The following is a 26,146-nucleotide window of genomic DNA, read 5'->3' as shown; positions in this document are numbered from 1 at the left end:
TAACCATGGTGGGAAAAGAGCAGTGACTGGATCTCCGCTGGGGATGCGGCTGGTTATAAGGATGACTCTGGATGGTGGGATACAATGTTGCAACATGATGTAATTTCCCTTCCTCGCTCCTCTGAATCAAGGCCACATCAAGATCATCCAAAATTCGTCTTGCCAAGCACAACCCTGCAGTGTCCTCCTTTCTGATGTACCCCACAGCGCCCTCCCCTCACTTCCCAACAGGGGGCGATTGTGAATGTGGAACCCCCGCTGGACAAGAAATAAGCACAAGACAAACTTATTTCTTGACCTCCACGCAAGTCAAAGGAGGTTGGCCCTGCCTTGGAAGAGCCCAGCTAGCTTACAGATGGGGAAACTGAGGTACAGAGTCTGTGTCATGCCCCGAGCCTGCCCATTCTCATCAGACACCCCAGTATCACTTGCTTCTGTTGTCAGCACTGTGTGTCTGCGCCATGCACAGAGTGTGCCTGCTTCCACCTGTCCTGGCACCGCGTGTATCTGCCGTGCACTAGGCATGACTATTTGCAGCTGCCCCCGCCCCAGTCAGTGCTATGTGTGTGTCATGCCCCAACTCTGCACGTTCTCAGCACTGTGTGTCTGCCATGCCCCAAGTCGGCCGGCTGTCAGCTCTCCCAGCCCGCTTGCAGTGCTGTGTGCCTGGGACATGCACAGAGCCGACCTCTTCTCAGCTACCTCCCCTTCCCCCAGTCTCAGGGCTGTGCTTGTTCCATGCACTGAACTTGCCTGGTCTCAGCTGTCAAGCCAGTCCCAGGGCTGGGTGTCTAGGCCATGCTTCAAGCCTGAATCAACTGCACCTTTGTTTCAGTGTTGTGCAGCTGGGCCAGGCACCAAGCCTGAACCCCTGGCCTGTGCGGCTAGTTGTGCTGGTAGGTTCATTTCCAAAGGCGGAGGGGTTCAGTGATTGAGGTGTGGGTCTGCTGTATTAGACAGAGACCTGGCATTAAGGTGTACATTTCTAATGCGTGCAGCCCGCGGGCCGCGTGTTTGAGACCCCTGCAGTAGAGCAATTTGCCAAGGGGTCACTGACAAGTTTTAAATCAAGATTTGGAAAAAATAAATCAAAATGATGCTCTAGGAATTATTTGGGGTAAGTTCAGTGACCCGTGTGACACAGGAGACTAGAAGATCACAGTGGCCCTTCTGGCCTTGGAATCTACGAATTATCTTCCGCTTTGTCTGAGTTCACCTTCTGCATCCTCTGCTCACATCTGCAAAAAGGGGGTAGTGATGACGGGTACCTCCCCAAGGGCGCGATGCCGCAGCCAATACAAACTGCTGAGAAGCAGCAGCAGAAGAGATTGAATTCTTCTGCCTTCCAGCCTGTAGGCTACAGGGTGTGCTGGGAGTCTCCCTCAACCAGCCATGAACAGGATTGTGCTGGTATTTCATACCTAGCTCACAGCTGTATCTCATGAACCCCTTGACCAAATGACTCCAGCTTTGTACCCCGACCCTACCCTATGCCCTCAGGTGGCGTATCAGGTTTCTAGCCAATCAGACTGTGAATGTGAATTTAAAGAAAAAGGGGTAATTTGGTTTGGGAAAGAAATGCTGCTGCAAAACAATGGTGCGGCTAAGTGCCACCCCATAATATTCTGTAGTTGATAATGTGAGTTGGCTATTTTATTGCCAGTTTCCTTCTGTTCCTTGGCAGCTGGAAGTTGCTAACAGATTTCTTTCACAACAAGGATGTTATTGCTTCTTTTCTTGCCCGGGAAAGCATCACTTGATTCTTTGATTTTAGAGGTTTCACTTGAAGTTACCCAGCGGCTTTTCTTCAAGCCCCTTCAAGGCATTTGCTTGTGGGTCTGTCTAACGTTTCAGGGCAAAGCCGTACAGATCTAATACCCTTGGGACAAAGTCCAAGACCAGAAGATAGAAATAAACTTTATTCTGTGAATTTACTCATCTGAATCTACAGCATCCAAATAACCAAACAGTAAAATAGGAGCATTGACCTAGGGAACTGCAGGGAGAGGGAAACACCACTATGTTTTTTATAGGTTTCAGAGTAACAGCCGTGTTAGTCTGTATCCGCAAAAAGAAGAACAGGAGTACTTGTGGCACCTTAGAGACTAACAAATTTATTAGTGGGCTGTAGTCCACGAAAGCTTATGCTCTAATAAATTTGTTAGTCTCTAAGGTGCCACAAGTACTCCTGTTCTTCTTTTTATGTTTTTTATATTCATAAGCAAAGAGCAGAGGACTTAGGTGGATGACCCTAAGTGAGTCACAAGTTAGGCCAGGTCTACACTATAAACTTCCATTAGTAGAACTATATTGCTCAGGGCTGTGAAAAATCCACACCCCTCAGTGAACGCAGTCGTACCAACTGAACTCCCGGTGTAGACAGCTGTACGTTGACGGGAGAGCTCCTCCCCTGGACATAGCTATCGCCTCTCACAGAGGTGGATTAACTACACTGATGGGAGAAGCTCTCCTGTCGGCGTAGGAGCATCTTTACTTAAGCATTACAGCGGCGCAGCGGCGGTGCAGTATTTTAAGTGTAGACCTGCTCTAAGGCTTGGTCTACACTACCCCCCCTAATTCGAACTAAGGTACGCAACTTCAGCTACGTGAATAACGTAGCTGAAGTTCGAAGTACCTTATTTCGAATTAGTTCAAACTTACCTTGGTCCACACTCGGCAGGCAGGCTCCCCCGTCGACTCCGCGGTACTCCTCTCGGCGAGCTGGAGTACCGCAGTCGACGGCGAGCACTTCCGGGTTCGACTTATCGCGTCCAGACTAGACGCGATAAGTCGAACCCAGAAGTTCGATTTCCAGCCGTCGAACTTGCCGGTAAGTGTAGCCAAGGCCTAAGACAAGCAGGCTCTGCTGTGACCCTGGGAGTGGCTCCTGGTGTCTGCTGGTTGGTCAGTTCATGTGTGTCTGGAGGATCACAGAGTTACAGAGATAAGCATGTAAGAGGGCCGAGAAACTCCATTCACCAGCATAATGCTGAGCAAGTCAGTCTTGTTCTCCCTCACCATTTTATTGTGAGTCTCGCAGCACTCGGTGTTTTTCTTACAGTCCCAGCTGCTGGAGTAGATAGATTGCAAGGGAGCTCAGATTATATTACAAATACATTGCCAGCCTTCATGTTTGTATAGCAAAGATTGAAGACTGGAAACAAGAACACCCTGAAAGCTGAGAAACCAGAAGGAAAAGAAAAATAACACAAAATTTAAAAAGATGTTTAAGTCAATCTCATGATTGTGGAGGGCCTGACACAGTTTTTGAATGCTTGAGGCCGGCAAGACTGTGATTAGAATGGCAAAGTGTGATAGCTGTAATTTATATATTACCCATGTCTTTGCTCTACTTTAGATATCTCATATCACTCAGATCCCTGCTCCTCTGTCACAGGTCTTAATGGTTGTGGTGACGACACAGGAAAGGAAATAGAACACCAGGTTTGTGATAGCCAGAGAGCTTCAAAAGCCTCAAGCAAAAAGCCTTTCAGGAAAACTTTTTTGGGGGGTTTTATTTTTCTCCTTACTTTGTTTACAACACTTTTTAGTGGTTACATTCTTGCGCATAGAAAAGCCAGACAGTATACATGCACATAAGATAACGAACCCATCTCTTGAGCGCGTGAACACCAGCTGCAAAGGTGATGTCAGGTTGCCAATAAGTTTTCCAAACATAGGCGCTAGAACAAGGTTACTCTTGCCTCATTGCCAAGGGAACAGTTTGCCGTTCTTCAAGGCTTGTGATTAGGGAGCAACACATTCCTACAAATGGTATGCCCGAGAGTTATAATTTACTGGCATGCTTTGCCATTCTATTACCTGGTGTGTATTCCAGGGATCACTACTGACTAGATACTGATATTCTACACACTGGCTCCCAAAGAAGGGGATGATCTTCCCAGTGAAAGAGGATGTGAAAGTAAAGATTGGCTCTTTGCCAGAAGATGTAATGTCATAAAATGTAACTTTCTGTCCTTCATAATCCAGGTAAACCCCAATGTTACTGGGGCTACGAGGTAGGTCCAGAGCAGTCTTAGGGGAGGTGAGGGCCCAGTACTCATTCCCTGTACTCTGCAAAGCCCAGATCCCCTCCTCCGGTGTACAGCTTATCGCTCCCTCATGTATCACAGACTCTTTGGCAATGCCCAAAACCCACTCATCTTTGTTCCCCACCTTCACTTCCCAGTAACATCTCCCTGAGGTGAAGCCCTTATAGCCCAGCACACAGGCAGCAGGATAAAACATGTCCTGTGGCACTGAGTATCCCACGTCTTGGTATTTCTGTATCACATGCTCATCTGTGGACACGATGGAACAAGGATTTGCCAGGTCTGGATCTGGAGTGGCCTGCACTGCAAGAGGGAAGAGAGAGATAGAAGGAGAGTGTTAAGATCTGTCCTCACTGCAGAGTTAACCCAGGCGCTTACTCAGCTGCTAACCCTGATGCCCTTCCTGTCTAGATGCATAAACACCTCATCTGAGTTCAGGGGTGCTCTCCGCCCAGCACAGGCACCGACTCCAGGGGTGCTCCAGGGCAGAAGCACCCACAGAAAAAAAATAGTGGTGCTTGGAACCCACCGACAGGTCCTACCAATTAGCTCCTCCCCCTCTCCCCACAGCACCCCCCACGCACTGACGGGCCCTGCCGATCAGCTCCTCCCCCTCCTTCCCAGCGCCTTCTTCCTGCCACAGATCCGTTGTTCAGAGGTGGGTAGGAGGTTCTGAGGGGTAGGGGAAGCTGTGGGGGTAGGAAGAGGTGCGGGGGAGGGATGGGGGCTTGGGGTGGGGTCTGGGGCAGAGTGAGGGTCAACCAACCCACTGGAAACTGGGGAAGTCGGCACCTCTGTGCAGGCTAAACCACTCCAGTGCTGAGAGTCAGAGAGTCTGAGGCCAGAAGGGAACCAGGTCATCTAATCTGACCCCTGTATAGCACAGGCCACCAACCCCACCCAGCACCCACCTAACCGAACCCCCAACATTAGCCCAAAGCAGGACAGCCTACAGCAGACTGGACTATTTATGTGCCACAGGCTGAGAAGAGGAGGCACCGAGGTACCAGCGCCCGAGGCCCCACAATGCAGGGAAACGATGCAGTGAGATACCCCCAAACAATCCTGGTACGTCACCCGCATCCACATGCTGCAGAGGAAAGTGAAAACCCTCCCCCACGAGGTCACTGCCAGCCTGACCTGAGGGAAAATAGCCCTCCTGTGCCTTCCCACAATTCCCCTGTGAAAGACAGGCCGGGTACCCCACGAATCGCTGGGAAAGAAACACAGAATAGCTCAGCTCACGGCGGCACCACCAGCCATGGGACGTGCTCCCAGACGTCCTAGAGACTCAGCAGCACCAGTGAGGACACAGTAAGTGAGGTCAGGCTCAGCAGCATGGCTCCTTGCGCCCAGCCCAGGCTAACCCGGGTGCCGATCCCCAGGGTTCACTCTGCAGTGCAGACAGACCCTTCCAGGCAGAGCTCAGCCCTGGGGGAGGCTAGGACCATTTCTCACGTTTCCCAGTAGCCCCGGGCGGGCTGGGGTGGGCCCTGAGTGTCAGTCCTGGGGAGCTGCCTGTTGGCTGAAGCTGAGCAGGAAATTCCCTGTCGTTCACACCAGGCATCTAGGAGGTATTGTTGGGGGGAGGGGGTGACAAACCGGGATTTTTTTGGGAATTTTTTTATGAAGCCTATATGTGCCTCAGTTTCCCTACATGACGTGTTGTTACCCAGTGGGTGAAAAGGGAGTGTTTGCTCTCGGGGCAGGCTAAGCTGCCCACGTCGCTGTCTGGGGCCTGAGGTCCTCAGAAGACAATGGCAAGTCCAATTGCCTGGACATAGAAACAGTAACCAGCCCCCCGGAGAGCTATGAACTTCCCCACCTCTGCAGCTGAGCTGCATCGCCCCAGCTCGGGAACAAAGGACTAGAGGTGGGGGAGGGGTGAAGCGGAAGTTACGTGTTGGCTGCAGGAAGCAGTGGGGAGCAGAGGAGCTGACTTCCTGGGTGCTGCTTGACCCCCGCTCCGCCCCAGGTCCCACCCTCACTCCACCCTTTCCCCCACGTATCCATCCTATCCCGCCTCTTCCTGCCCCTGCTCCTCCGGCCACCACTGAACAGTTGATCGCAGTAGGTAGGAGGTGCTGGGAGGGAGGGGAATGAACTGATTGGCCGGGCCGCCGGCAGGTGGGAGGAGAGGAGAGGGAGGATCTGATCCATGGGGATCTGTGGCAGAGGGGATCTCAGTCTCCTCCCCCGATCCCTCTCCCTTGCTGGGGGTGCTCCACATCCAGCAATAGAACAGAGCACGGGAGGCAGCAGACACCAGGCTGAGGACGTTAACAGGGACACCAGCTAATGCATTTGAAAAGTACTAAATTGTGTCTGCGCTAGTCACACTTAATGTGGTAGATAGTCTGGTAAGGACCAGGAGTCGGGGTCCAGCCTGCCTCCCGACACCCCTGTTGATTTCAGAGGGGCTATTTAGACTCCTGGAGATTCTCTAACACACCAAAAAGGGGCTCCAGGCCCCAGAGTGTTTTCTCCTTCCCCAGTCCAGAGAGCAGATGATCACTGCATGTGGCTGGGATTTTATATGTGCTTGGTGGATTATTCTTACAATATTGATTTGGGGATTTGTTGCAGAGGGAAGAGATATGGGATCTCTATGGAGGAAGGCAGTAGACCGGCTTCTGGTCAGTAGATGGGAAGAGGAGGTCGCAATTTCGGTCCTTTCTCCATTCATCCAGTAAAAAGCCTTCCCTTGCCAGACCACGGCTTTCTAGAGAATCTAGTTATACATGTATCTAACTGAGCTCCTTACTCCCTGCTGTTAAATTGCATTCACCCTCTGAATACATCTGAGAAGAGACAGTAGCCTGGCTTCTCTGGTGCACGACAGCTCCACGGAGCAGAGTGAAGAGAACATTAGGTAGCTAGTGGATCAGACCAATGGTCCATCTAGGCCAATAGAGTGGTCAATGCCAGGTGTTTCAGAGGGAATGAACAGAACAGGCAATCATCAAGTGATCCATCCCCTGTCGCCCATTCCCAGTGTCTAGCAAACAGAGGCTAGGGGCACCATCCCTGCCCATCCTGGCTAACAGCCATTCATGGACCTATCCTCCATGAATTTATCTAGTTCTTTTTTGAAGTCTGTTACAGTCTTGGCCTTCACAACATCCTCTGGCAAGGAGAGCCACAGGTTGATTGTGCGTTGTGTGAAGAAATATTTCCTTTTGTTTGTTTTAAACCTGCTGCCTATTAATTTCATTAGGTGAGCCTTAGTTCTTATGTTATGAGAAGAAATAAATAACACTTCCTTATTTACTTTTTCCACAGTCATCATGATTTTATAGATCTCTATCATATCTCCCCTTTTCCAAGCTGAAAAGTCCCAATCTCATTAATCTCTCCTCATATGGCAGCTGTTCCATACCCCTAGTCGTTTGTTGCCCTTTTCTGTACCTTTTCTAATTCCAATATATCTCTTTTGAGATGGGAAGACCACATCTGCATGCAGTATTCAAGATGTAGTTGTACCATGGATTTATAGGGAGGCAATATGATATTTTCTGTCTTATTATCTGTCCCTTTCTTAATGATTCCCAACATTCTGTTTGCTTTTTTGACTGCCGCTGCAGTCCTGATTCTTTGCCTGGTTCAGTACTGGCCTTAGTGTGGTCTCCTCCCCAAGGGACCTTCCACCAGCTGGGGATGGATGGAGCCCAGCACACGAGTCCATACTCCTGACACTAGGGGAGGAGGGAAGTATAGCATAGGAGCTGGTGGGAGACGCTTCCTTAACTCTTTATTTCCCAGCTTTCAGAGCTTGAAATATGGGTTCCCTTCACGTTCTGGAAGCGTACAAGGCACTGATGGTCAACCTGCACTCTGTGTTAATGACATTTTCCAGCAGCGAAGCTTGTCTTTCATACAAAAAATAAAAATAGAGCAAATTTCTAGTCCTTATAATTACTGAGAGAAGCAGCGAAATGTGACCTGAGTGTGCCCTAAAGACTGATTTTTGGACCTAAAAAATGTACCCTACTTTCCAATTGTAAATAGTATGTGCACGTTCATACCTCACAAAATGGGAGTGGGTGACAGGATGGATCACTGGATGATCACCTGTTCTGTTCATTCCCTCTGGTGCACCTGGCATTGGCCACTGTTGGAAGACAGAATACTGGGCTAGATGGACCATTGGTTTGATTCAGTCTGGCTGTTCTTATGATATAATGATTCCTTCTAACCTTGGAATCCATGACTCTGTATTGGTGGAAACCTCTTGTTTGAATTCAGAAGCTTCTTCTAAAAAATTAATCCTGACATTTTAATTAAATAATTGTTGTACAAAAATATCCTCATGAAAACTTACCCTCTTTCTCTGCCTTTGAGATCAGAAAGCGCAGTTGATAGGGCAGGGTCTCTAGAGAAAGAAAAGATCAGAGGAGAGGTGATTTCCCCCTTTCTTGTAGGAAAATAGCCTCATGAAAACGGGACTTGATTCACAAAGAAACTTAGGCAAGGTGACGCTTAGCATCACAACAGCCAAAGTTTAGACACCTAGAAAGATCTCATGGTTAAGACAAAAGACCACCTTGGCTTAAGCACGAGATCTTGCATGATCTAAAAAATAAAAAGGAGTCATATAAAAAATGGAAACTAGGACAAATTACAAAGGATGAATACAGGCAAACAACACAGGAATGCAGGGGCAAGATTAGAAAGGCAAAGGCACAAAATGAGCTCAAACTAGCTATAGGAATAAAGGGAAACAAGAAGACTTTTTATCAATACATTAGAATCAAGAGGAAGACCAAGGACAGGGTCAGTAAGGGGGAAGAAACAGTAACAGGAAACTTGGAAACGGTAGAGATGCTTTATGTCTTCTTTGTTTCAGTCTTCACTGAGAAGTCTGAAGGAATGTCTAACATAGTGAATGCTAATGGGAAGGGGGTAGGTTTAGAAGATAAAATAAAAAAGAACAAGTTAAAAATCACTTAGAAAAGTTAGATGCCTGCAAGTCACCAGGGCCTGATGAAATGCATCCTAGAATACTCAAGGAGCTAATAGAGGAAGTATCTGAGCCTCTAGCTATTATTTTTGGGAAATCATGGGAGACAGGAGAGCTTCCAGAAGACTGGAAAAGGGCAAATATAGTGCCCATCTATAAAAAGGGAAATAAAAACAACCCAGGAAACTACAGACCAGTTAGTTTAACTTCTGTGCCAGGGAAGATAATGGAGCAAGCAATTAAGGAAATCATCTGCAAACACTTGGAAGGTGGTAAAGTGATAGGGAATAGCCAGCATGGATTTGTAAAGAACAAATCATGTCCAACCAATCTGATAGCTTTCTTTGATAGGATAACGAGTCTTGTAGATAAGGGAGAAGTGGTGGCTGTGGTATACCTAGACTTTGGTAAGGCATTTGATACGGTCTCGCATGATATTCTTATCGATAAACTAGGCAAATACAACTTAGATGGGGCTACTATAAGGAGGGTGCATAACTGGCTGAATAACTGTACTCAGAGAGTAGTTATAAATGGTTCCCAATCCTGCTGGAAAGGCATAACAAGTGGGGTTCTGCGGGGGTCTGTTTTGGGACCGGCTCTGTTCAATATCTTCATTAACGATTTAGATATTGGCATAGAAAGTACGCTTATTACGTTTGCGGATGATACCAAACTGGGAGGGATTGCAACTGCTTTGGAGGACAGGGTCATAATTCAAATGATCTGGACAAATTGGAGAAATGGTCTGAGGTAAACAGGACGAAGTTTAACAAAGACAAATGCAAAGTGCTCCACTTAGGAAGGACAATCAGTTTCACACATACAGAATGGGAAGAGACTGTCTAGGAAGGAGTACGGCAGAAAGGGATCTAGCGGTTATAGTTGACCACAAGCTAAATATGAGTCAACAGTGTGATGCTGTTGCAAAAAAAGCAAACATGATTCTGGGATGTATTAACAGGTGTGTTGTGAGCAAGACACGAGAAGTCATTCTTCCACTCTACTCTGCGTTGGTTAGGCCTCAACTGGAGTATTGTGTCCAATTCTGGGCACCGCATTTCAAGAAAGATGTGGAGAAATTGGAGAGGGTCCAGAGAAGAGAAACAAGAATGATTAACGGTCTAGAGAACATGACCTATGAAGGAAGGCTGAAAGAATTGGGTTTGTTTAGTTTGGAAAAGAGAAGACTGAGAGGGGACATGATAGCAGTTTTCAGGCATCTAAAAGGGTGTCATAAGGAGGAGGGAGAAAACTTGTTCACCTTAGCCTCTAAGGATAGAACAAGAAGCAATGGGCATAAACTGCAGCAAGAGAGGTTTAGGTTGGATATTAGGAAAAAGTTCCTAACTGTCAGGGTGGTTAAACACTGGAATAAATTGCATAGGGAGGTTGTGGAATCTCCATCTCTGGAGACATTTAAGAGTAGGTTAGATAAATGTCTATCAGGAATGGTCTAGACCAGGGGTCGGCAACCTTTCAGAAGGGGTGTGCCAAGTCTTCATTTATTCACTCTAATTTAACAGTTCGCGTGCCAGTCATACATTTTAATGTTTTTAGAAGGTCTCTTTCTATAACACTATAATATATAACTAAACTGTTGTTGTATGTAAAGTAAATAAGGTTTTTAAAATGTTTAAGAAGCTTCATTTAAAATTAAATTAAAATGCAGAGCCGCCGGACCGGTGGCCAGGTCTCGGGCAGTGTGAGTGCCACTGAAAATCAGCTTGCGTGCCGCCTTTGGCGCGCATGCCATAGGTTGCCTACCCCAGTCTAGACAGTATTTCGTCCTGCCATGAGGGCAGGGGACTGGACTCGATGACCTCTCAAGGTCCCTTCCAGTCCTAGAATCTATGAATTGATAAAGTCACTGTGATTCACGAAGCAGGAGTCAGGCACCCAGGCAATCTGTACCATGAACGGGGAGAGAGATGCGCCTTGGAATGAGATTCATAAAAGCCAGCATGCTAGGCAACTCCCTGCTTACGCCAGCCAGTGGGAAAGGCCAAGGTACGGGGGTGTGCCAAGCCCCGGTGCTCTCAGGGAGTACCAGCGACTGAATCTGGGCAGCACTGTAGGTGCCTCCCTCGGTGTGGGATTCTCAGCTGCGACCCCTCTCTTGGTGTCCGGCACCTGTGCCATTTTTTTGCAAGATGCCTCGGGGGAGGAAACCCACCTTGCTCATAACTTTTACCCCAGTGGTTGGAGCACTCAGCTGGCCTTTGGGAGACCCCTGGTTCAAGTTAACCCTGTGCCGCAGAGGGAGCAGGGATCTGAAATGGGATCTACCACCTCTCAAGGAGTGCCCTAACCTTTGGGCTGTAGGATTTTCTGATGCGGGGTGCCCACATGCCCTCCTGTGGGAGAGGTTCCACTGGGGATAATCAATAATTCATTGGGCCGGAGGCAGAGAGAAATCACGAGAATGTCTCTGTAGCCAGGTGGTTAGAGCACGCCCTTGGGAGGTGGTAGACCCAGAAGCCTGTCCCTCTGTTCAATTATTTATACACCATGGATCAGATTCGAAAGAGGAAACAGAGAGGCCTATATCAGACCCCTGCTGGAATCCCTTCTTCTCCTGTGGGAGACAAGGGATTTGAACTGGTGGTCTCCCATATCCCAGGTCAATACCCTAATCACAGAGCTATGATGTATATTATAAGGGAGCATCTCTTTCCCTAGGGCCTGGTTCTTTTGGGTAAGTGTTTGCCTATAGGGCCTGAGCCAGTAAGTATTCTCAGAGCAGGCATCTCAGATTGGGGCCTGTAGGCGAGTTAGGAGGAGGAACGCCTTTCTTTCCCCTGTTCGTGTATCTCTCTGGGGCCTAGGTGTCTGGACAGCGAGACTGGAACTGCAGGGCGCAAGCACAGAGGCAAAAACATAAGTGCCTAGGGAACATTTACCACAAAAACAGAGGTGATGAGTGATTTTAGGCACCTACAAGGTTTGGTTGCAGCTGAGCGGGGGGCTTTGTGAATCCCAGTGGGATCTGATTCTGGGATTCAGGTGCCTAAAATGGCAGGTAGCCCCAAGTCCTTTTGTGAATCTAGCCCTCACCCTTTCTCTCTGCCTTTGGGCTCAGAGGTCAGTTCAGAGGGCCGGGTCTCTAGAGAAAGGAAGGATTGGAAGAGGTGATTTCATGTTGTCTTGACTCTGGTGACATTCCTACCGTTAATTAATGTAACTGTTCTTGAAAGACAAGCTTTGGAGCTTACTCAGAGCTCTTCTTCAGGTCTGTGTAGCTCAAAAGTTTGTCTGTCACCAACAGGAGTTGCTTCAATAAAAGCTGTTACCTCCCCGGCCTTGTCTAATATTCTGGGACCGACATGGCTACAGCAGCACTGCATGGAACCGTGCTGTAATTCTGAGACGGCCCAAAGGAAAAGACCATAGATGAGAGGCAGATTGGAATGGGGAGACCTTTCCAGCGAGACAAAACTAAAGTGAAATCATCGTCCAAAATATAATATCTCGCACCTCTCCATCTCCCACCTGCCTCCAAGGATCTCAAAGCACTGGGCGGCATTCACTAATTACCACAACAAGGTAGGCTGGCCATTATTTCCTCCTTTTTAAAGATGGAGGAACTTGAGGTACAGACTCTGGGATTTTCAAAAGGGCTGAGGCCATGTGGTGGCCAACTCCCATTGACGGTCAGAGAGATGGGTGCCTAAATCCCTTAGGTCCCTTGGAAAATCCCAGCCAGGGAGGTTAAATTCAAGATTTTCTATAACATCTGGTGATTGTGTGTCTCTGAAATTCTGAGTGGCCAATTTTAACACCCAGGGTTGGGTCTGAGACAATCCAAGTGGAGTCCTGGTGAACTGGCATCAGCCCTGAGCCCTCCCCATCCCACCCACAAAGACGTCTAGCTGGGACGAGCTGAGAACTAATAGGCCAGAATCCATCTCCTTCCACAGTCAGAGGCACATCTCGATGTACCATCACTGTAGCATGAGCCCAGATAACTGTTCAGTTACCTTTGAATTTCTTCAGAGCCTCCTGCAGACAAACATTTCTTTGAGAAGAGACGCCGACTCTCTCTCTCAGGTCCTCTGGCACGGCCACTGGTTTCTCAAACTTCACCTTCTCACACCTAGAGGGGAAAAAACCAAACATTCTCTAAAACTTTTCTTTCTTTTGTGAGAATGAGCTACCAGAGGCTGCTCTCTTGTGGGTTCGTTGTGAGCCTCTAACTCCCACTGGTGAGTCAACTGCCCTCCTCTCTGGAGTATTTAAATGCCTAGATCCTCAAATGGGAGTTGGAGAGTAAGGGGTCCACAAGCTGTCCGTCAGAGAGAAGGGCATAATCTCGTGGGAAAGGATGCTCCAGTGGTTAAGGGGTTGTTGTAGGAGTCTGCAAACCTACGTTCCACTCCCTGCTCTGCCACAGCCTCCCTGCGTGACCTTGGGCAAGTCACTTAAGGCCTGATTTTTAAAGGTGACTCCTGGGATTTTCAAAAGCACCTAACCACGCTAGGCTCCCAACTGCCAATGATTGCAATGGGAGGTGCCTAACTCGCCTAGCTGCTTTGGAAAATTCTATCAAGTGCCTAGCTACATGTCAGGTGTCTAAATACCCTGCAAAATCTGACCCCGGGAGTCCAATCCCCTTCCAACATCATGACACGTAAGGGGGGGTGGGAAGGAGCTACGTACCTGCTCCAGGTGCTTCTGATGTCCTAGAAGAGAGAGAGGAAAGAAGAAAAAGAAGAGCTCAGTGCCACGAGCCACAAGCTGGCAATCGCTCCTGCTCTGGAGAGGACTCACTTTGCTGTCCCTAGTCGAGCTCTAGATGCAGTTCTCTGTAGTTGCACCTTTAAAATTCCATTCACAGACTTCGATGGAATGGGGCCCCTAAGCATGCACCATGATTGTGGGTTTTCTCCTTCTAAATTCTATTTTGCCTGTGCCAAGGGCACTTGCTCAAACAGACTGATCAGACACATGTATCCCTGACTTCCACATGCAACTGCTGTGTCCAGAGCATTTGCCTTTCTCCATGTGTGCAATTCTAGAAACTGGATTCATTCCCATTTCTTAACAGGCTCTGCAAAGAGCTTCGCTTTCTTAATCTCCTACTTCCTAGAAACTGGACTTGTGCCTTTTATTGCTTCCATATTATTAGGGCCCTTCATTTTCAGTTTTTATTTTAGTGAAACACTGAAATTCCCATGAAAAATTACCACCACAACAAAAACAGCTGAAAATCAGTGCAAACAACTCTCTGGGTAAATATCGGGGTTTGTTTTGGTAGATGAAAAGACACGAAATTCAGTAGATTAATGCTTTGAATTCCGTTCATCACTGTGGTTTGCTGCAGAACTAAAACAGAGCTCAAAACACAGTGCCCCTCTGAGTTTAAGAAAACAATAGATCTCTAATCCCCAAATTAAAAGTTTTATTTGAACAAACAGTTTACTGGTGTAGACTTAGAACTATTATCCTATAAACATTCACATTTAATAATTGAGTGTATGCACTGCAAATGGTGTGGCCCAACTTCATCCTTTGATCCTGTTTTTCTTTCTTTAACCCTTTCGAATACTTCCTTGTGTTCTGAAACTTATTCTGATACAGATTATCATTTTCTTCCCATGTTTAGTGTGTCAAATCTTTAACCCATTGTCTGCTAACAGTTTGAAATGTGTACGTGGTGGGTATGAGATTGATCAGTACGTTCAGATGCACACGCACTTCAGACCTTGTGTGCGTGCCTGTTGGTTAGTGTGTGTGTGTGTGTGTGTGTGTGTGTGTGTGTGTGTGTGTGTGTGTGTGTGTGTGTGTGTGTGTGTGTATCTTCTAGAACAATATGTTCTTACTTCAGGAGGCAGCTTTGCATATACACACAGATAATGTATTATCGGAATACAGAGATCTCATGCAATGGATTGTATTTTCCTAATAAAACAAGTTTTTTATATATTTCAATGATACAAAAGTAGGATGAAAATCAGAAAAAAAAAAGAATACTTTTTGTGAAACCCAGGAATTTTTTGGTAAAAACTGGATTAAACTGAAAACGAAGGGGCTCATATATGGTGTCTCAGGCATTGTTGAAACGTCTGCCTTTAAAACGACAAGACTGTTTCCACATCGCAAATATTAGAAATGTCAAAAATTTTGTTTTCCCTCGCTTTGCTAAAGGACACCCTGACAGTCTCCATTGTGGAGGGGGAGCTCTCAAAGAAGTTAGTAAACTCCAAAGTTAATCACTCAGAATCTCTCCCTTCCCTGGGCAGGGATCTGGGTGTCTCTAATTGTCTCACCTGCAGGAATTGGCTTGTTGGCTGCTGATACTTCTCTTCTATCTCACTGATCAAGTCACTGAGATGGGAAATCTCCTCAGACAGTTTGGTGACATTTTCATCCTGTATCTTCACAATTTCCTTGTCCAACTCTTCCAGCTGGGCCAGCAGGAGTCGCTCTTGTTCCTCCAGCAACTGCCGCAATTGCTCAAATTCAGACACAATCTTCTGCCTCTCAGCTACTATCTTTCCCTGCAATGAAGAGACAAACAGGAAAAGGACAGGTCAGGGACTAGGGTTGCCATATGTCCAGTTTTCGACCAGAAAGTGCAGTCGAAAAGGGAACCTGGCAGTGTCCAGTCAGCACTGCTGATTGGACACTAGAAGTCTGATTACCCAGAGTAACTGGCTTCCAACACCAGGTGGTGGGAAGAGCAGCAGCTGCTGCTGGGAGCCTGGAGGAGCACTCAGGGATGGCTCTGGGGCAGGGGAGAGAAGTACGGGCAGCTCCCCCATCCTGCTCCAATCACCCATCAACCCCCGGAGCGTGGCATTCCCTCCCCCGCCCTTCCCCAGTCACCTCCACACCCCTAGAGCCCTGCTCAGCTGGCAGGGGGAGGGAGGTGGAGAGAGCAGCAAGCGACAGTGAGAGGGGAAAGAGGAGTGGGGGGGCGAGGCCTTGAGGGAAAGAGGCGGAGCATGGGACAGGGCAGGTTCCAGCGCTCAGCATCCAGTTTTCACAAATGAGAAAGTTGGACAGCCTATCAGGGACATGGGGCGAGTCTGGGAACAGTTCTTCGAGCCCTCTTTTCATTTCACCCTACTACGAACATACGGAATAGATTTCAGGAGAACATGCCTGATATTCATTCAGGCCAGGTGAGAGACTAACATGTTCTAAAGTGCCTTGGTGACTTAGGAATCCAATTCCCATTTTCAAAGTTACTTTTTGATGCTTAGGCGCCTAAGTTTCTTTGAAAGTGACTTTTGAAAATAGAACTTAGGGTAAATTTTCAGAAACAGCAAAATCATGTAGTAGCTGAAACCCATTAAAAATGAATAAGGAGCTGCTTTTAAAAGATATTTATATGTCTAAAGAGGCATATAAGCCCTGAGAGGTATTTTCAGTATCACTTAGGTGCCTAAGTCTCCTAGACTACAGAGGATATTAGGTGCTACTTAGTTGCTTTTGGAAATCTCACTAGGCCTCTTTGCATTTTAAGCCCCTAAATATCTTTGAGAATCTGGCCCTTAACCACTTGTAAAATTGTAAACCTTAGGGTCCAAAATCACTGAGGCACTTTTGAAAATGTCACCCAATATCTCGAAAATGATGAGTCTTCAGGTCTGAGTGGCTTAGTATATTTTCCTGATCATCTAGACATAGGCGGCGAGTTATATTCTTTTGTGGTGCCCAGGCTCCAGGAATATTCAGGGCTAGGGGCCCTGCTCCACCAATATTTGGAGCTGGGTCTCTCCCCCGGCCCTGCCTAGAGCGGTTCCCAGCCCCCGCCTGCCACCCCTTCGCCTGCGCGTCTCCCCCACTCCTCCGCCGCGTCCCTGCCTGAAAGAAAGTGGTGCGCGCCTCTCCTGTGCCTGCTTGTGCTGCCGGAATAGCACATTCCTACGCAGAGCGGTATCCTACACTACACCAGCTCCTGGCATCAACTGCTCTCTGCTGCCCCAGGGTCCTAGTGCCCCCCCACCGCTAATGGCAAGGCAGGCTGCCCTTACCCTGCCCTTCCGCCCTAGCCCTGAGCCTCTCCAATGCCCCAAACCCCCCAGCCCCAGCCAAAGCCTCATCCCCCCTCACCCATATCCTCTGCCCCAGCCCTGAGCCCCCTCCCACACCCCAAACCCCTCATCCTCAGCCCCACAGCCCTTACCCTGCACCCTCTCCTATCCCCAAACTCCCTCCCAGAGCGTGCACCCCCTCCCACTTCCCACACACCCCCTCCTGTCCCCAAACTCTCTCCCAGAGCCTGCACCCCCTCCCCCTTCCCACACCCCCCTCCTGCCTCCAAACTCCCTGCCAGAGCCTGCACCCCTCACACCCTCCTACGCCCCCATCCCCAGCCCGGAGCCTGCACCCAAACTCCATCCCAGAGCCTGCACTCCAGACCCCTTCCCCCACCCAAATTCCCTCCCAGAGCCTTAGGCAGGTCGGGGGCGGAGTTTGGGGGGGGGAAGAGCTGGGGGGGGCGGGTTCTAGGCAGCACCAAAATTTCTACAAACCTACCACCCATGCATTTAGATTCTTCCAATAGCAGAAAGGTTGGAGGGGTGGGGTCTGACTCCATATCAGGAACACATTGGCAGAGAGTTGTGGAGAAGACTGAAGGAAAGTTCTGCTGGTTATCCACACAAAACGCCAGGTACAACATATACTGTGCAAAATGCTTTTTCTCCAGCTCTTACATGTTTCATCTGGCATTGTGTTAATTACACAATGTGTGTCCCAGAGGAAACCAGTCGTATCTGGTGGTTATAGATGGAGATTCAGGGTTGGATTTCAGAGATACAAAACAGCCACTGGGTACCTAAGTGCTATTGACTGTCAAAGTGAATTAGGCACCTAATCACCATACGTGCCTTTGAAAAAAAATCTCCCCTGAAATCAGTGTTTGTAGCTGGATTTGGACCCACTGATGTGTGGGGAATAAGATCAGTGCTTTGAATTGAAACTGGAAGCAAGTGGAGGAATCAGCCCAGAGGGATGATAAACAAAGACAAACATCTCACCCTGTAAGGGTGTGTCTACAAGAGGCAAAGCACTTGAGTTTATCTAATACATTATAGCTAATCCTCATCTAAACTCAACCTTGCTCCTAGTTAGCACATTTTATCTCAGTTTAACTGGACAAGGTGAACCCTACACACCACACTAGCGTCAAATTAAATTAGGTTTACAGTGTTTGCATGTCAGGGGTTTACACCAGTATAAAGACATTACATTACAAAGTGATTTGAGGTACAGCTGTACTACACAAATGTTATGGTGGTGTGTAGAGGACGTACAGTATATGCCCCTGCTAACCTGGGCATAAATAGCAGTGTAGATGGTGAGGCATGGTTTAAGCAAGTAGAGTCACGATATGCCTGAACCCTCTGGGTATAAACCCTACGGACATGGCTCTATACGGCCCCAAGCAGGGCCTCCCCCATCTACAGTGTTAAAAATAGCAGTGTAGTGTCCCGCTGCCTTCCCACCGCAGGTAAAGGCTCCCGAAGTGGGGAAAGGCTCCAGCAGCTCTGCTGCCTTCCCCTACTGGAGCCTTTCATTCACACGTGTAGCTACACACCACAGCGTGGACACAGCCTGCTTTTCACTGTGCTGTGTAGCTACACATACCCTGCAGGTCGCCCCCAGAGCTGTGCAGTGTAGCTACACATGCCCTGCAGGTCGCCCCCAGAGCTGTGCCGTGTAGATGTCGCCATAGCTAAATCAGGCAGTGCTGTGTATAGACCAGGGTTGACACTCTCCCAGCACAGAGAGATACCAACTCTGACTAATGTAACTGCTGGACCATAACAATGGGAACCTACCAGATATTCCTGGCTTTGCTTCTCTCCATCCTGTTTCCACTCCAGAAGTTCTTCTCTCTCTTGCTTCAGGCTGTTCAGTCGAGTTTGAATTTGTTCCTGAGGCAAGAAAAACAATGTTTGGGAGGGTCAGGTGGCTGTCCTCACAGATACATTTATATACATTGCATGTGCCTCTCAGGCTGTCCCACAGACAGTGGTCGTGGCAATGTCACAATTGTCTCTTGAGAGGTGGGAGATTCCGGTTCAAATCCCTTCCCCCTCATCAGGCAGAGGGAGAACTTGAACCAGGGTCTCCCGCATACCAGGTGAGTGCCCTTCCCCCAGACTAACCGTGATGAAGAAGGTCTGCTGCCTCCTCACTGGCCGTTTTATGTGGAGTGACACAAGTGCATAACTCCATCTTGCACAAAACAGCTTAGATGCCTAAGCCGCCTGACTCCAGGAGAGGGGTTCCCAGGTGTGGATCACAGAGACAGGCGCATTCCTACACCAAACTCTGAGGGGGCGGGGCTTAGGACACACCCCTCTCAGCAGCATCTCCCATTGTAATCCTGTCAATTACAGGCTAGTAAGCCTAAGGGCTTGTTGATAAGTACAGCACTGCAGCTGTACCGATATATCTGCACCGCTGCAGCGCATACGGTGGAGACACTCTATGCCGATGGGAGAGAGCTCTCCCGTCAGCATAATAAACCCACCTCCACGAGTGGCAGAAGCTTAGGGTGGCGGAAGAACCTCTCCTGCTGACATAGCACTGTGCACATTAATGCTTAGGTTATTCAGGGAGGTGAAATATTCACAGCCCTGAATGACCGTAAGTTTTGGCGACATAGGCTGTATTGCAGACAAAGCCCAATTTCAGTACCAGGTAAACTGGTTGAAACTACAGTAAAGAACAAAATTGTCAGACACAAATGAACATGATTTGTTGGGAGAAGAATCAACACAGCTCTTGTAAAGGGAAATCATGCCTCACCGATCTATTAGAATTCTGAGGGTGTCAACAAGGATGATCCACTGGATATAGTGTACTTAGACTTTCAGAACGCCTTTAACAAGGTCCCACACTAAAGTCTCTTAAGGAAACTAAACAGTCATGGGATAAGCGATAACCTTATCTCATGGATCAGTAACCGGTTAAAATATAGGAAATAAAGGATAGGAATAAATGGCCAGTTTTCACAATGGAGAGAGATCTCTACTGGGACCAGTGCTGTATAACATATTCCTAAATGATCAGGAATAGGGGGTAAACAGTGAGGTGGCAAAGTCTGCAGATGATACAGAATTACTCAAGGTAGTTGAGTCAAAGCAGACTGTGAAAAGTTACAAAGGGATCTCACAAAAATGGGTGACTGGGCCACAAAATGGCAGCTGAATTTCACTGTTGATAAATGCAAAGTAATGCACATTGGCAATCATAATCCCAACTATACATATAAAATGATGTGGTTTAAAGGAGTTCCTACCACTCAAAAGAGAGATTTTGGAGTCATCTATGAAAACATCTGTTCATAAAAGCTAACAGAATTTTAAGAACCATTAGGAAAATGATGGATAATAAGACAGACAATATCATAATGCCATTGGAGAAATCCATGGTGCATCTTGAATACATCATGCAGTTCTATTGGCCCCATCTCAAACAAGATATATTTGAATAGGAAAACATACAGCAAAAGGAATAAAAATAATTAGGGGTATGGAACAGCCTCCATATGAGGAGAGATTAAAAAGACGGAGTGTTCAGCTTGGAAAAGAGACAACTGGGGTTGGGTCTATAAAATCATGGATGGTGTAGAGAAAGTGAATAGGGAAGTTTATTTACCCCTTAACATAACAGGAACCAGGGGAAATTAACAGGCAGCAGGTTTAAAAACAAACAAAAGGAAGTACTTCTTCACACAACACACAATCAATCCATGGAACACATTGCCAGGGATGTTGTGAAGGCCAAAGGTATAAGTGAGTTCAAAAAAGAAGATGAGTTCATGGTGGATAAGTCCATCAATTTTTTATTAGCCAAGATGGTCAGAGATTCAACCCCATGCTCCAGAGATCCCTAAACCTCTGACTGCCAGATGCTGGGACCAGATGACAATGGATGGATCATTCGATAATTGCCCTGTTATGTTCATTCCTTCTGAAGCACCTGGCATTGGCCACTGTCAGAAGACAGGATACTGGACTAGATGGACCTTTGATCTGACCCAATGCAGCTGTTCTTATGTCCTTAGTGATTTTCTAGGTGCCTAAAAGTTAGGCATTGCAATGCTGAGCATCACAACACCCAAGTTCCTTTGGGGATTCAGGACTAAATCTCCTTTGAAAATGAGACTTCGGCTCTAATGTCAGTTGGTGCTTTTGAAAATGTGCTCCGAGAATCTTCTTCCATAATTCACCCAAGGTGAGGTGTTGCAGAGCCACACAGAGGATCTAAAAGCACAGCTCCCATTCATTTCAATGGCAGCTGGGCATCTCAGGCCCCAGTCTCAGCCCTGCATTCCTTCTATGCTGTATGTGTCACGCTGCCAGGGAACAGAGAGGCCTTGGGGGCCCCAGATCTGAGGTAGAGGCTTAGGGACTTTGTCCAGACAGCCCTTTGCCTCCAGCGAATCCTCCAAGTGCTTCAGGGAAATGGGTTGAAGTCGTATCCATTTTACAGCAGTGTAGGGTAGGGCGCCCTGCTCCCATGCAATGACAGGGAACAGTATATGAAGAGATCTGGATGTCAGAAAGTTAAAGCTGAGCAACTTACAGGGAAGGGAGTTTTGGTAAGAGTGTTTAAATCACTTTTTTTAAAAGTGTATATTAAACTCCAGGGCCTAATGGGAGAAAGGGACTCCAGGTTAAAAATCCAACACACTCACAAGATTCATAAATATTGTGCTTGATTGTTTGGCATGGGGGAAAGGGTTTGTTCTCACTTCCGAGGTGCTCCGGTACTGAGACTCAACATGGTCCTGGGAATCAGCCTTTTTCTTCCTTTAATCTAGAGTGGCAGACAGCACAGTGGATTCTGCCCAGAGTGGATTGCTCTGTCAAACAGGCTTTTTAAGGTTCCATCCACTTGGGCTTCATGGGCCCTACAATGTTGCATCGAATTTGTGGTTCAAACGGATGCATAAACCCAAAGCAAAACTCCAAAGTATGCGTGGGCGGGACGTGAACCACTGGTTCGGGGAGGCTAGCCACCAGACCAGCCCCTTCTGCTTGAGGCCCCGCCCCCACCAGAGCCAAGATGCCCCCCATCGTGACAGCTAGCCTCTCCGCCCCAGGAACGTTGGATGGCATGATCACCGGCCCCAGCTGGCCAGAGCCCTCGGCCGCAGGTCAGTCCCCGCTAACCCCAGCCCAGCCACAGGGGGGAAGAGACGCAGCACGCTGGTGGGAAGCAGGAGGGGGCCTGGGAGTGGAGGGTGGGCAGGGCCACGCAGCACGCTGTGCCTCCCCTGACTTCCCGCTGTGTTTCAGGAGCAGCAAAGTGACCCGCCTTCAGCAAGCCCGGGAAAACAGGAATTCATCATCCTGGTTTTCCCTTGAGGAAAAAATTAAGCAGATTAACCTTAGTTTTTTAAGCAGAAATCTTTCAGTGCATCTTATGCTTCAGAAAGCAGCAGGAAAGGAACCCATTGAGAACGCTGCTGACAATGTCACGTTACTGCTGCTTCCAGGAAGCAGCCAGCGGTCATCAGATACGAAATGCTCAAGCTGGGCACTACGCCAGGCACCGGCTCTGTCGAAACTCAGCTGTGCTGAGCGGTTTATAATGTGAGGTTTGGTCCTGCCATGCGGGCAGGGGACTGCACTCGATGACTCTCGAGGTCCCTTCCAGTCCTAGAATCTATGACTCTATCTATGATTGTAAAGCAGTGCCTGACAGGAGTGATGAGAGGCTGTGTGGTCTAGTGGCTAGAGAACGAGGAGGGGCATTGGGGGGCAAGGGTTTAATTCCTGGTTCTGCTACTGAGCTGTTTTCTGAGCTTGGTCAAGTCACTGCCCCTTCAGTGCCTCTCTGTCCCTCCCATTCCTTTGTCTTTGTCTCTGAGGGTGCCCACAGATCAGGCCCTGCAGGTGAGAGGCAGGAGAACACCTGTTTTCACCCAGCTCCTGGGTGTGGCCAGGAGACAGGCAGCCAGAAGCCTCTAGAGGGAGGCAGCTGTGCACATGCCCAGAGGCAGAACACAGGCACTGAGAGAACTTGTACCCTGAATACACAGGCACTGAGAGAACTTGTACCTTGAATACACAGGCCCTGAGTGAGTTTGGACTCCTACAGAGCTTGGCAGTAGCTCTGGGGATTGCAGTGGAGCCTAGAACTGGCATTTAGGTGTCTAAACTCCAGCTGTATGCACCTCACTCTGGGGTTTAGGCACCTAAGTACCTTTGTAAATCCCCAGCCTTTGCCTCCCTGTACCTCAGCTCTCTCTCCTGCACTTTGTCCACCTTGACCAGCGGTCCCCAAACTGTTGAGTGCGCACCACTAGGGGAGTGTGGAGGAATATTCGGGGGGCCCATGCCAGCCCCCACAGGGGGCAGGGGAGTGCCAGCCACACACAGGCGCAGGAAGTAGAGGTGCATGGGGTGCTCTAGCACCCCCAGCTTTTGCTTCGGGGTCCCAGCTGCTGGCCCGGGGGAGCGCTCGGTTGCAGAGGGGCGGGCGGATACGCTACTGGCCCGGGAGCCCGCTCAGCCGCCTTACCCTGTCCACGTCCCCCCTGCCCTCCCAGAGACACGGCCCTGCTCCCAGCCCCAGCTCTAGGGGGCGGTGAGGGGATGCGGACAGGGTCAAAGGGGTGTACCTCAGCACCCCCACACCGAAATCTGTCCCAGCACCACTGCATCCACATCTGCTGTGGCCTGGGCTCCCCCCTGGCCCCGCTCCCAGCCCCGTGCCCAGCCGTGGCCTACCTTGTGCTCCTGGGCAGCCTCCTCTATAGGGACCACCATGTGAGCCCGGTGCGCCTGGGACTCCCTGCAGATCACACAGATGAGCATTTGGTCCTGGTTACAGAAGAGTTTGAAAGGCTCCTGGTGCGCGTTGCACAAATCTCCTCCTGCTGCTGCTGGGACACTCAGCTGCTTGGCAATTTCTACCATGTTCCCCAGTTGTCTGTTCGGCCTCAGGGTCCTCTGGGGAAAGGTCTCTCTGCACTGAGGGCAGGAGATGTCTGTATCTGGTCTCTCCCAGCACTGGGTGATGCAGGCTTGGCAGAAATTGTGCCCGCAATCTAAAGACACTGGATCCTTGAAAAAACTCAGACAGACGGAGCAAGTAGCTTCATCTCGGAGACTCTTCAGAGGATTCCCTGCTGCAGCCATGGCTCCCTGCAGACAGTGTAACAAGATAAGTTTCGTTTCCTGCCAAGCCCAACAAGCAGCCTTGTAAAACAGGTTGCCCAAACGGGAGCCAATCACGCTCTCTGGCAGGGAAATTAAAAACAAACAAACAAACCCATCAACACACACACAACACACCAGAAGCCACACACACCCACACACCCAGAAAAGCCCCCAAACAAGCAAGATGAAGAAATGAAGCAATTACATACACAAAGAAGCCAATAGAGGCTTGCTGGGAGCAAGCTTGGCAGCTTTCTTTCTACACCACAGAATAAACCCAGGCTCAGAGTCAGGTTTAAGGCCAAGACCCTTTCTGTACCTCCTTTGTAAAGCACTTGGAGATCTAGTGCAGGAAAACACTATATAAGAGTGTTACTAATCCCTAATAGTTAGAGATCATTTTAAACCTTGACCAATTTATTTGTTCCAAAAAAATTATTCGCATTAACTTAACTATTATAACGCTGGGGTTATTCATATCATCAATATCCAATCCCTTTTTTGAATCTTGCTAAATTACAGCCCTCAAAAACTCCATGTGGCAATGAATTCCACCGTTTAATTACATGTTTTGTGTAAAAGTATTTCTTATTGGTTCTGAATTTGATCCCTTTCCATTTCATTGACTGTCCTCTTGTTCTTGTGTTATGAGACAGGCAGAAAAGACGTTCCCAGTGACAGTCTTCTCTGTCCCATTCATTATTTTATACCCTTTTATCCTGTCCCCTCTTATTCATCTTTTTTTCTAAGCTAAACAGTCCCATTCTTTTGAATCTTTCTTACCAAAAGAGTTTTTCCAGGTCCTTCATCATTCTCATTGCCATTCTCTGAACCCTCTCTAATACTGCAATATCCTTTTTCAAAGGTGTGACCAGTACTGCACACTCTACTCTAGGTCGGTGCTTTTCATACTTTTTTTCTGGCAACCCAGTTGAAGAAAATTGTTGATGCCTACGACCCAACAGAGCTGGGGATGAGGGGTTTGGGGTGTGGGAGGGGCTCAGGGCTGGGGCAGAGGGTTAGGGTGCGGGGGTGAGGGCTGCGGGGTAGGGCCGGGAATGAGGGGTTCAGGGTGTGGGAGCGGCTGTGGGCTGGGGCAGCGGGTTGGGGTGCAGGGGGGGTCAGGACTCTGGGCTGGGGTTCAGGCTCTGGGGTAGGGCCAGGTATGAAGGGTTTGGGGTGCAGGGGTGGGGCTCCAGGTTTGGGGGGGCTTAGGGCTGGGGCAGGGGAATGGGGCGTGGGGTTGGGGAGCGCCTCAGGCTTACCTCCAGTGGCTCCCAGTCAGTGGCACAGTGGGGTGCAGAGGCAGGCTTCCCGCCTGTCCTAGCACCGCAGACCATACGGTGCCCCAGAAGCGGCCAGCAGCAGGTCTGGCTCCAAGGTGGATGCACGCAAGTGGCTCCAGGTGGCTCTCGCCTGCAGACACCTCCCTCCCCCCCCCCCCCAGTTCCCATTGGCTGGGAACCAACCAATTGGAGTGTGAAGCCGATGCTTGGGACAGGGCAGCGCGCGGAGCCCTATGGCACACACACCCCGGCATAGGAGCCGGACCTGCTGCTGCCGCTTCCGGGGTGCAGCACGGTGTCGGAACAGGTAGGGACTAGCCTGCCTTAGCCGGGCAGCACCACTGACGGGACTTTTAATGGTCTGGTTGGCGGTGCTGACCAGAGCCATCACTACCCAGTCCTTTCCATTCCGCAACTCACTTCTGGGTCACGACCCACAGTTTGAAAACCACTGCTCTAGGTGAAGGGAAACCATCAGTTTCACAGCACAGGCCTGGGAGAAAGTGACCTGGATGCATGGAGCACTTGGTATTGCTTCTTGCTCCCACCCCGCACAGCCCCCTAGGGGCATGGAGGAAATTTTTTTGGGGGGGAAGCAGTATCTGTGCATCACCACTCATGGCCCCCCCATGTTCTCCACTGGGAGGGAGCAGGGAGAAATCTGGGCGCCCCCCTCAGCGCTCCCCTACCAGCTGGGAGCAGTGTCTGACT

At 48.9% G+C, this 26,146-nt stretch overlaps 1 protein-coding gene across 1 annotated transcript; it reads right to left on the bottom strand.

Moving 5' to 3' along the window:
* Nucleotides 1–1,931: 1,931 nt before the first annotated feature.
* LOC101932671 (zinc finger protein RFP-like) lies at nt 1,932–24,169 on the bottom strand. The gene is made up of 7 exons (XM_065564997.1): nt 23,718–24,169; nt 18,807–18,902; nt 15,282–15,512; nt 13,672–13,694; nt 12,993–13,108; nt 8,374–8,424; nt 1,932–4,355 (listed from the first exon to the last, which is right to left on the bottom strand). Exons 1-7 carry the CDS (start codon nt 24,126–24,128, stop codon nt 3,766–3,768), a joined length of 1,518 nt encoding a protein of 505 aa, XP_065421069.1. The 5' UTR covers nt 24,129–24,169; the 3' UTR covers nt 1,932–3,765.
* Between the last annotated feature and the right edge of the window lie 1,977 nt (nt 24,170–26,146).

Source organism: Chrysemys picta, chromosome 12, assembly GCF_011386835.1.
Source record: "Chrysemys picta bellii isolate R12L10 chromosome 12, ASM1138683v2, whole genome shotgun sequence".
NCBI lineage: Eukaryota > Metazoa > Chordata > Testudines > Emydidae > Chrysemys > Chrysemys picta.
This window is presented reverse-complemented; position numbering and strand designations above follow the sequence as displayed.